Source organism: Notechis scutatus, chromosome Z (assembly GCF_049901735.1).
Source record: "Notechis scutatus isolate UNSWTSFEM ecotype Mainland chromosome Z, rNotScu1.2, whole genome shotgun sequence".
Lineage (NCBI taxonomy): Eukaryota > Metazoa > Chordata > Lepidosauria > Squamata > Elapidae > Notechis > Notechis scutatus.
In genome coordinates this window covers 103,725,700-103,738,326 of record NC_142025.1, presented here as the reverse complement: position 1 = coordinate 103,738,326, position 12,627 = coordinate 103,725,700, and the positions used below count along the sequence as shown (strand labels likewise).

Below are 12,627 nucleotides of genomic sequence, written 5' to 3'. Positions count from 1 at the left end.
AAGAATGGATGAAGAGACACTGCCAAGGAAATAAGAAACAGCATTGTCTGTAGCTAGATAGTAGGTAGAAACTTAGAAGAGACCTTCACTAATTTGCTAAGGCACATCTCTCCAGAAACTAAGGAGCCTTCCAGGCCTCTTGTTCCACCCGTTTTTCAGCTATTGGTGATGCTGTCTCTTCTCTGACCATTCCCTTGGCAGTGTCTCTTGAAGATAACTTGAAGATTTCCAACATGCCTATGTACTTAGTTATCTTCCAGTTGAATTACTATAATAAATTCTGTGTAGGGCTCCCCTTGAACAGCATGTGGAAACTGCAACTTGTCCAGAATGCATTTTTAAAAAATTTGTGTGGGTATTTTTGGAACGTCATAATGTGCCCTTATAACACTACTTCTATGTGAGTTGCACTGTCTTCCAATGAGCTTCTGGGTGCAATTCTCAGTGTTTGTTGTTACCCATAAAGTCCTGCATAGCTCAAAACCAGATTACAGTACTTGTAGGACTGCCTAATGTCCAATGGTTTCTACTTGGGCAGAGTGACCAAGAAATGACAGGTTTGGGCATGGTCCAGCTTTCTCTATTAAGCAGCGTCATCATAATTTTTCTCTTCCAGTATCTGCCCTGAGAAACAGCATTAATCCAGAACTCTGGATAGTCCCCCTTTTTGACTTTTTGCAAAGATTTAGAGAACTGGTTGCTCCGTTGGATATTTGAGCCAGGATGCTAAGACAGTCCTGCTACCTGGTTTCTTTTGCTATTTTTCTAGAAGGAAATATTCTTACCTCCTGGAACCTGCGTTGCTGGAGCCTCAGCTAGAAAAAATAAAAGAGGGGGGAAATATTAGATGTTTGATTACAACCAAGGAGTAATGTGCTATTTTCCACACAGTCCTAAGTGCAAGTAATTCTTGACTTACAATGGCTCATTTAATAATGGTTCGAAGTTATAACAGCCTTGGAAAAAGTGGCTTACAACTTGTCCTCAAAGCTTTGACCATCACACTACTCCTGCGGTCTTGTGACTGCAATATGGGCTCTTGGGCTCACATTTGCAACTGTTGCAGTATCTTGTGGTCTCATAGTCACAATTTGAGGATCTTTCCAACCAGCTTTTGACAAACAAAATCAATTGGGGAATCCTGATTTGCTTAACAACCTTGTGATTCACTTAATGACCACAGTGATTTGTTTAATGACTGCAATACAAATTGTTGTAAAGTGGAGTTAAGTCATACAATGATTTCCTGCAAGAACTAGAACTGCACTGCTTAGTGATCGAATTATGGTTGTAAGTTGAGAACTAGCCAGTGGTGAGATTCAAATAATTTAACAACCAGTTCTCTGACCTAATGATTTCTTCCAACAACCAGTTCATCAAACTGCTCAGAAAGTTAACAACGGGTTTTCCCAAAGTGGTGCGAACTGGCTGAATCTCAACACTGGGACTAGCTGGATAAATTCTTGTTGCAACACAGCTTTTCTCAGGCTTGTAAATATCTCAGATCTGGGTATTTAAATTTTTAGACACATTCTTAATGCATACAGGATAGTCTTACAAAAAAAATTGAATGAAACCTTGTCATAAAAAGCAACAGCAGGGCCTTATGTGTGAGTGAAAGAGAATGCCTATAACAAAGAAATGTTTGGTAAGGACTATTTTTATTTTATTTATTGTCAAGCGATTATAAGATTACAGGTATAAGTATAGACATAGTTATGAGTACATGAAATGGATACATATAAGAAAAATAAAAAGAAACAATAGGACAGGGATGGTAGGCACATTGGTGCGCTTATGCACACCCCCTACAGACCTCTTAGGAAAGGGGTGAGAACAATAGTAGACAGTCTAAGGTTAAAGTTTTTGGGGCTTGGGGAAAAAACCACAGAGTCAGGTAGAGTATTCCAGACATTGCCCACTCTAATGCTGAAGTTGTATTTCCTGCAATCAAGTTTGGTGCGATTAACCTTGAGTTTGTATTTATTGTTTGCTCTTGTATTGTTATGATTGAAGCTGAAGTATTCATTGACAGGTAGGACATTGCAATATATAATTTTATATACTATACTTAGATCAGACTGAAGGCGGCGTAGTTCTAGGTTTTCTAGGTCTAGAATTTCAAGTCTGGTGGCATAAGGTATTCTGCAACGATTAGAGGTGTATAGAACTCTTCTTGTGAAATATTTCTGGACTCTCTCAACTGTATTAATATCAGATACGTAATGCGGGTTCCAGACTGATAAGCTGTATTCGAGTATTGGTCTAGCAAATGTTTTGTAATGTTAAATGTTTTGTAATGTTTTGTAATGTTAAATGTTTAGTCACTAGGAGTTTAAGTGCAACTTTTCTTTATTAAGTTTGAATGTAGCAACTAAGTGATTTTTCCTCAGTGAATGTTTGGCCTTAGGAGCTTATCCCTATTCTTTGTTCCTCAGCTATAGCTACAAAAAAAAGGATCAGTTAAAAAATAATGTCCAGTCAGTTGAAACAAATAAGTTTCTCAAACCATGCCACACCTACTTATAGTATCATCTGCAGAAGAAATAATGCATGGTTCAATACAATACTTCAGTGTTCTGCTATGCTATAATTAGTCTAAAACTGAAGCAAAAGCTTTCAAGGGATGTGGTGTTGTTTTTTTTCTGCCAGAATCTAAATCCATAAAGTCAATTGGACAAGGAATTGAAGCTTGTGGCAGTTTAGCTCAACTTGAAAAACTGAGGTTCAAAACTGCTTTCTGTGATTGGATGTTTTAAATATACATACTGTATGTAGAGTGTGATTTTTGGCTTTTATGTTTAATTAGGCAGAAATGTCCTTTTCAATTAGGTGCCAATGCCACACTGAATCTCACAAAGGAAAGATATCAAACACAGCAAAGGAGCCATTTCCCCCACCCCACCCCGGACCAATAAAGATATCATCTTACTTGTTTGTCATTCCTTTAATTAAAAGGGTCTTTCAGGGATTAGCAGACTATGAGCTGGGAGCCAGTTTTTCTAGGTCAACATGCCAGCATGAGGAACACTAATGCAGAGGCCAGCAAGCAGCAGGTCTCTGCTTAAACTTTACATTACAAGGTATGCAAAATCCTTCCCATGTTCCTTCTGTTCCGAGAATGCAGAGCCAAATAAGGTTCAAAGTTAATTCATTTCTATTTTATGTATTTATTTTTCACACTTCCCTATATTCTAGAGAATTAAATGCATGGTTCAATCAAAGTAGATACATTATGCCTGTATTTTTCTGTTATAATTGACATGCAAGAAGCCATAAAGAGAAGATCGTTAAAAGCAACATAATTAGCCCTAAACATCTTCCAGTTACGGTCCAGTTGTCCACTAAATTTCATGGCATCCAGATAAGACGTCTTCTCATCTTCCTCCACCCACCCAGACTCATACTTTGACATGGTTTCTTATCAGAGGATGTTTTCTTCAATAGAAAAAAAAAACCAGAAAAACTGTATAATGTATTTTGGTTGATAGTGGTAGGAGCATCCTTTGACTCTGGCATCCATCCTGACTCTGCCTTGGATGGATTATTTTTAATTCTTTCTTCTCCACAGGAACATAATCATACCATCAAGGTATTCTTGGGAAGAACAACTGCCCTAAGCACCACTTGTAGAGGGGCATCAAAGGCTAGCACAATATTTGCAATGACCAAATGGATTAAATTCTTTTTTATTCAGTTAGCAAATAATCTCAACGTCTTTGACTTTGGGGCTCCTCCATTAATAGAGGTTTATTGGGATATTGACTTCAAAGGATGATGAGAAAACATTCTCAGATGAATATTCTGCCCTTGGCCTTTCAAGAGTCTTGAAAAGGCTTTGCATACCATTTTATTTCCATTCCCTTGATGAGGCTATTCATAATCACCAGGGAACAGAAAGGCAAACAGTATGTTCTCTGCAGCCCTTCATTCTTCCAATCTAAAAAAAAAATGAGCAATTGACTTTCTGCTAGCTCCTGTATGCACGAGCAAGTAAAATATGGCTCATAGTCTTACTTTTAGGCTCTTCTTTCTTCACATCCTTTGGCTCTGCTTTCTTCACTTCTTTCTTCTTCGCTGCTGTAGACAAATGTAAAGGCAGCAGATCAGGAAAAGTGTGCACAAGGCAACCTATGTCCTCCAACCACATGCAACTATGCCAAGCTACTAGGTGGCCTTCAGAAGCTACTCTTTTCTTGTGATCATGCCCAAAATTTGGGGCCAAGTACCTATTTTGAGTGGCATTATTTTTTCTACCTTCTCCTTGATGGTTTAACAATTTAATCAGTAAAAATATCTGAAGTGCTGTAAGCAAAAGAAAGATGAGGCATGACTTGATGAGAAGAAACAGAACTTTCCCTCGCAGCTTTGAAAGCCACATGAACCATCTTTAAAAGCCAGATTCCTTACATCTTACACAGACCTTGTAGCTGCAAGTTGTCAGCTGTATGTGGTCTGGTAACATTGCGGCATGATGGTCTTTGTTCTGGATTCCTACTGGACTCTACCGTCATCATTTTTATTATTTATTATTATATTAATTATCATTTTGTGGCCACTGCATGCACTCAGTCTTGGGTAAGCTATATTTAGGAATTACCTTTTTTTCTTTTTTAATACTTCTGCAAATCCAATGCAAAGTGTTGCTTTAAACATACTAATGCATAATTCTCCTCTGTAGGTGATGCTAATTTGGCTACATAAGTAACAATACCATCTGAAGACTGGAAATGACAAAAATTGTATTATCAGAGGATGTTCAGAAAAACATTACTTTGAGGAGAAAGCTGAAGGAATAATATTCTAGGAAGAAATCTCGCTCATTAACAGAAAGTTTGGAGACACTAAGGTAAGCTGTGGAAAATCTGTCATCCTGTGTTTTCAATAGACCTGAAATCACAAACCTGCATTATGAATTCAAGAAGAGTTCTTCACATATAGCATCATTTATCTTGATGAAGTTATTTCTACAAACTGCCTTTTTAAAAAATTAAATGAAGGATAAAGTACAGCCTCCCAACTCTGTTGCCTTTAAATTAACATGTTTAACATATTAAAAAATATTCAATGCAGCAGCAGTAATATTATTAACCATAATAATTAACTAAGAATGAAAACTACTGTAAACTTATTTCATTCACTTAGTTAAAATAATGAAATTTATCATTCTTTATTTTTACAGAATAATAAAGTTTTATATAGTTTATTTTTGTGGGTATATATCCCCAAAAAGTTGAAGCTTGGGGAGAGGGATTATTTAGAAATCTCGCTGCATTTTATTCTAATAGCAACCTTGTGAAGTCGAAAGAGAAAAAAAGTTTGGCCGAAAATCATTTAGTTCAGTGATATCAAACTCACATCATCATGGCAGCGTCACGTGACATATCGGGACTTTTTCCCCCCTTTGCTAAATCGGGTGTGTGTGCATGGCCAGCGTGTGACGCATCCGGCCCGCGGGCCAGAAGTATGACAGCCCTGTCTTAGTGTGTCTTTCAAGGGCTGAGAGAAGATGTAATCTTGGCTCTTTCTGGTTCTATTCCAATACCATAATAATTAGGTTAGTATTAACATTTAATCAAAGTCTGCTTTTCTTGGGGCCCAATAACTTTTCAGAATGCTACTCTAGATCATAAGGTCCTTTCAGGGAAATTGTATTTATCTACATATTTAAAAAGGTGGACAAGCATAATGGAAGGCAATATGATTAGTCACCTCCATTGGTAATAATGAAAATCTTAATGAAATACATCTGGTGAAACCAAGTGGAGAAAAATTAGATTAGAACCAAAAAAAAAATCTATCACCCTGTGCATCGAAGCGTACTCCATCTCTGTGATAATCAGCCTTTATATTGCTAATCTAACCTTTAAGTGGACAACACAAGGGCCTATTCCCACTGCTGAGATTATTTTCCATCTATTCCTGAGACAGTAGAAAAGTATATTTTATTTTATTTTTATTTATTAGATTTTTTTTATCCTGCCTTTATATTATTATGACATTAGCTGTTCCCATTGTTGATCCCTATCCTGCCTCTAATGCTTTAACTGCATTAACTGTAACTGCAGTGATCTGGGTTCTTTCCACTGTAAGGAAAGGGTTTTTTTTATGTTCTTTGAGGATGTCTTTGGACAGTGTTGGTATAAGACTGAAATAATTACTTATATACTACTGTAGCTAAAGAAAACTTAAGAGTTTTTCACTCATGTCCTGGGGGCAAAATGAAGGCTATGTTATGGGAGCGTGGTTAAAAAAAGTAATGGAGGCTTGTTTGTGCCATGGTTATCTGTAAATGGAGAAAGGCTCAAAGTCAAATGTGAATTCAGAAAGGCAGGAACTTTAGAACAGTACAAACATTTTAGCTGCCAATAATAGTACAACACACTGAGTGAAGCATGTTTAGATGAATTCAACAATTAAATTTAATAGCATGCCTTAGTACAGTTGCCTTTTATTCTTTTATCTCAGTTGGCGTTTGATTAATCCTTCCTAAGGGAAATATGCTTTTTTCCTTTCACGCATAAGAATTGCTTTTGGCTAGATTATTTCTTTATTTCTGATTCTTTGATATCTAAAATTAAAGGATATAACATTATAATTTCAAATCATGCTGCTCTGAAGCTTATTACATTATTTGGAGAAAAATTACAAATACTTTTTAAGTGGTTCCTTTGCTGCAAAGATCTCTCAACAAATGGGACAGAAAATGGCAGATACTTTTCTAAAAAGAGACTTTCACTCTTTGTTGACTTTGGCATAGGATGCTACCATGGGAACCCATCGGGGAGGAGTCAAAAAACTCAAGCTAGAGGTTGTGATTTTGCAAACAAGTCACAGCTTCTTTTTTACATACATCAAGTAATGTATTTAAAACAGTTTAACTGCACTGTTAAACCTATCACCTTATCTTTTTTTTTTTTTTTTGACCTTGGATATTGCTAAAATATTTAATCAGATCATTTACTTGTTTGTTTCTTGTTTGCTTATTTATTTATTTATAAAATTTATTGGCTGCCCATCTTACCATAAGGTAATTCTGGGCAGCTTACAGTTACATATAAGTTAAACATTAAAAGTTTAAATCAAACAAGGAGGGCGGAGCTGGCGTCGCAACGATACGGCATGCGATCTTGGAGGTCTGAGATCGCTGCCAATATCTTCACCAGGCAGAATAATCAGGCTGACACTGACAGGATCTCCTCTGTCAGTACAAGTGGTAGAGGCCAATCCCAGTGGACTGAGGTGGTCCCTCAAGTATCATGCTATTTAATCACTTATTAAAAAAAAGAAAAATTGTCTAAAGCAGTAGTTCTCAACCTGTGGTCTACTGATCCCTGAGTTACTACTATCACAGGGGATCTGCAAAGACTTGAAGAAATGTTATGATTTAAATCTTGAGTTAAATCTTGGGGGTCCATGACCAGGGCCCATGGCAAACAAAAGGATATTTAAAGTGAGTTTTTGGTGAAGAAAAGACTGAGAACCACTCGGCTAAATTTATATTTTTAAAGGACAAAATAAACTATTTTTATTGCTTTTTTTCATCCCAAATATCCCTTGAAGGATGTAAATCTAACCACAAACTTAACAAGTTCTATATTTCCAAAAAAGAAATTTACTACCTTGAACAAAGCAATTATATTAGCAAAAGGGAAAGAAATCTTGCAAGTTGTTTTATAGACTTAAAAAGAGAATTCTTGTGCAATGAAATATTGTACCATCTGTTATAACATTGTTAATCAATTTTTGTTTAAAATGTATTCTGAATGGTAACATACTTATTTTAGAAGATAAGATAAATTCCTTTATACAGAAATGTGTTTTGCCATATTTATTAGAGGTTCAAGCTACTAATTTTATTTCACCTCTTTTGCTTAAAAATGTCACTAAAAAGTTCCTGCTTCTGACAGTTTTCCAATATAAAAAATATATTGGATTTTGGCCTTTTGTTGTTTGAAGCTCTATACTGAAACCTTTTCAAATAAACCCCTAAACTCATTCTAAAGAGGCAACAATTCCAGGTTTTTCTAAATCAGGAAATTGTATTACTGAGAATGTTCTAACAATTGAGAAATGTGGATGCTAGGTTTTAAGTTATTTTGTCCTTCAAAAGAGAGGACCATAATTTCTCTGGGTGCTCAGAAAGCTTTTGTTATATACATTTGCAGCTATTGCAGTCAGCTTGATTTATTTTGGTTTCTGTAAAATTTTATATTTGGAGTTGATAGATTTATTCAATGTCCAAATCATGGAAGATTTACTAACAGTATATCCTTACTATAGTTAAATTTATGCTGAGGAACACCTCATGGTTGCCCTTTTTTTCTTTTAATTTAGTTTAGGACTTCTTGCTATTCACTCAAATCCACCCAATCCAGCAGCTTTTAACCCCAGAAAAGATCCACTGGCTTTTGAAGGCAAATTCTTCCAGCTTCTGTTGGTCAATTTCATACCAGAAATTCATAGCAGAAATTCTGGATATATCAATGGAATTACAGTAAGCTGAATAGAGTATAAAATTTTGTTTCACATTGATGATATTTTAGACTAGATATTTTATTCCTAATCTTAATCATTATTCAAGAATTTGAGATCCTTTCTAGTTACTCTGTGTCCTGAAGAAAATCAGACTAGATGCCATTGGCTCACAGTCATAAAATGTAATGATTTCATTACAATCGCTATCCATCTATGACATTAAAGAAAGAAAGACATGTTTGTGTATGATGAAATTGGAGTCTACTAGCACTTTTCTAACTAATACTTTTAAGGCATAATCTTTCACAAGTTGTATCTCACTTCATGAACACCCACGGCATTCCATAATAGATCTCAAAGTGATTATTTAAGAAAAATAAGACATTAACAGCTATATCCAGTGAAAAATTGTTGAATAGATATATATGAGAAGGTTTCAGAAATCTCAGAAAATCCCAACTGACGCTTTGGGTTTTTAATATAGTACCATTATTAATTCATCAGTTATTGCTAATTTTCCATGAAACATACATTATCCACTTTTCTTGTCCTTCTCTCCCCAACTTTTCTCCTTCACCTTACCCCAATTTATATCCAGTCTAGCCAGACGACGCATGACGAAATGAACTGGAACTCAAGAAAGCTTATTCTCTTTAATTAAAATATTTAGTTGGAAAACATGCTAGCAGAGTTGTGGTTTGTTGTCTATTAATCTTGATATAAGAATACTAAGGAACACATCTCAATTGATAAATTTTTATTTACCTTCTGTTTTGATTCAAATGAAAAAAACTTGATAATTATCTAGAATTCTCTTGAGTATTTGGGATACTCAAATAGATTCAGCATTGAATTTGAGATATTTGCTATATATTTATTTCATTGCATATTTACAAGATATTTTACATAAACATTCCTTTTACAAATTACAGCTATCTATTAAGAGAGGGACCTTACATTTTCCACACTTACAAATTTATAACTCGGCATTTATCCTATCTTTGGTTACTTACTGGAGTAAGTAACTTTAGAATTTAGCTCCTCCTTGGACTCAGCTTGAGAGTAATTATCTGACCCCACTAAAACCTTGGCAGGTATTGTGCAGGTATCAATTTCAACACCTATACTTAATACTGCAAGACATATATAAAAATATTAGTGCTCAGCTTTGACCCATTTAGCCATAAGAAGGCTACATTATAAGCCTATTTTTAAAATAGTTTCCAAATCTGTTTTTTTTATCCAATAAACTGGGCCACTCATTATGTTATACTTTTGATCAACACAGCTCTGAATAAGATCTTTTTAAAACTTCATAGAATTAAAAATGTGTTTGAGTTAAATCTCAAAGTACTTCTTGCCAGTATATTTAACTTCTTGTTCTGAACCAGTCACTGTCTGCTCAAGATATATATGTTCTTGACTGAGTTACAAGTATTTGGAATTTATCAAGATTTCAAAAATAATGGGTAACTTTTGCAGGAATTGGACCAGGGAATTATGCAACCTATGAAGGATGGATTATATATTGAATTGAGGAATATTGTTTATAGCATAGCTTGCAGTGGACTTTGTGGGGCTGGCCTTGGAAGCAATTCAGAAGCTGCAGTTGGTCAGCTGATACCAAATATGCCAGCCATATTGTTAGGGGGCAAATCTACCACTAAAGAATAACCTCAATATTACAATTACTGTGGTTCTAACTGGTTTTTAAGCCCATTGTACAGCCCTATGTGGAGATATCAAAAACAGATATCACAGTTGCCAAAGTTGACTCTGTTCACCCACTCTGAACAACTCTTCAGAAGTGGAGCAGCATAACAATCAAAGCACTAAATTAAGTTGATTAAAACCATCAAAAACCAATGAGACTTTGACCTTGATTGAGTGTGGATGACTTTGAATGACAGGAGGTGCTAGTTACTATATAATTTTATATTTGTCCTTTGTTTGTTAATTGTGATTTACTCTGCTTCATTGAACCCTACCCCAAATCTCAATTAGTCAGTGCAATTCAGAAATAAACGAAATTTTTGAAATAGTGCTTTTTCAACAGAGAGAAAAATACAAGTTCTTCAAGCAATATGGGCAACTTCTTTGGAGTTCTTCTGTTCAACATTATTTCCAGAACTTTTCCTCCAATTTTTATTGTTTTAGCTATTAATTTTGTGGTTGTATGCATCTTTTAATGTAGTTCCATGCATTGATACTTTTCAATATATGTGGATAATAGAATAAAACAGACAATATGCAAAGTTTAAATTCTTTAAGCATTCCTGCTTCGAAGGAGGGAATAAAAGCATTAGTATTCCTCACATAATTTATAGCAAAGCTATCTTCCTTCCCATCCCATTATGTATCTGAATACTAAGCAAGATTTTAAATGGAACAATACACAAATGCTAAAAGGGTGTTTTAGGCAGGTCTGGATATTGTAGATTTTTTTTAACAAAGTGTGATGAGTGCTATAATACAGCACACAAGACCCTAAACTTGTCTTAAGCTCACACAACTGTTGTATTCACATTGCTGTAATGAAAGTACCTTATACTGTAGGTGCTAAAATATAACCAAAGTAAAAATAAATTTCTTCCTTGACTCAATTCCTGGTGACTTGGAGACAAGTCCATATAGTTTTCATGGCAACCCTACAAAAATAGTTTTCCATTGCCTTCTTCTGTAAACTACTCAAATGCACTTTTAGCCTGGTCTCACATCATGTGCATATTGACATGAATTACACAGGCAACAGTATTTAGGATGATCAAAAGATAAGATTTGATCTTGCACCTGAATAGTTCCCCACACTAAGAAGATCATCTATGTCCCAGATATGTGAATGCTCTCAAATGCCTAGTGTCTCTTCTCTATTTTATCTCTTGCTGAAGTCCTTCATTCCCTTGCTGAATTTTTCCACAGCATTCCATGCTCTTCATGCATAAGGACCTCCCTTCCAGATGATTACATTTGGAAGGGCAAAATCTAAAAGAAGTAATTAAAATATGAATTTTAGAGAGCAAAGAGGATTTTTGTAGAACAACAAAATGAATGATGATCATATAATTCTAGGGGAATTGATGCTAGAAGTCAGTTGGTAGCAGGGTAGGACAGGTGAAATCATTCTTGTCTGGGATTGAATGTCACACATTTGAACGGCCACTGAATGACTGGCTGTAACCTAAGAACCACCTGTAACACATTTTGTACTTATTTGTTTATTCAATTTATATGGCTTACCCATCTCACACAACTGCCTCTCTATGATGAGCAATCATAAAAACAGTTAAAACAAATGATTGAATAAAAGCTGATATTCCAACTCTAAGTGACTACAAATCAAAATGCTAAAGCTAGAAAACAAAAGCAGACAAACAAATGCAAATTAGAGTAATTATAAAACTTAGTTTGCTTATTCGTTAGAAATTACAATGTGATTTCTAAGTTCAAGACAGTTTAATGTATTTTATCCATATTTGTGGCCAAAACATTTAAACCCAGAAAATTGGATTAAAGTTAACCAACAATCCATTAATTGCAAGTTTACATCTTGATACAGTCTTTGGGTCAAGAAGTATCTACTAAATTCAGTTACTGTAACATCTTAAAATAAATGCATTAGCTGAAGGGGCAGGATGGGATGATTTTTCCATTAAGACCATAATGCCCCTATATTTTAAACAGGAACCCCAGTTTGAAGAGAGAGGTGATTCCTTTCTTTCCCATGAAGACAAACCCCTTATTATTGCTACCTGTTCTGTTATTATATTTTTGAGGATTATACTCAAAGGATAAATTGATGTTTTTAATGGCATATTGGGGTCTCAAATGAGGTAGTAGACACTCGTACATTCTGTTTTAACTTTATTGCTGGAAACAAAGCATTGAAATAACACCTAATTGCATAAGACCTAATTTCATTGAGCTAAAAATCTAAATCTTTCAATAATAACTGTGTTGGACCTAATGGGAGATATAGTCTAAATGTAAATCAGACTACATCAAAAACATTAAAAAGCATTGTTTTTCTAATTAATATAAAATAACTTTCTACATATCAAAAATTGCTGTACAGTGTCCTGCTGATCTTAATGCAAAGATATTCATTTTTCATGTGGTATATTTATTTTTAAAAACTGCTTGAAATCAATC

The 12,627-nt window shown here is 34.9% G+C and overlaps 1 protein-coding gene across 2 annotated transcripts in view; it reads right to left on the bottom strand.

The window, feature by feature from the left end:
* The window catches only part of MYBPC2 (myosin binding protein C2), a 60,452-nt gene that overhangs the window by 34,766 nt on the left and 13,059 nt on the right, over positions 1-12,627 (bottom strand). For both annotated transcript variants that reach the window (XM_087948151.1, XM_087948149.1), the window contains exons 2-3: positions 4,018-4,080; positions 786-815 (exon numbers count right to left, since the gene is read on the bottom strand). In XM_087948151.1, coding sequence (XP_087804277.1) covers positions 786-815; positions 4,018-4,080 — 93 coding nt within the window. The remainder of the gene's footprint in view (positions 1-785; positions 816-4,017; positions 4,081-12,627) is intronic.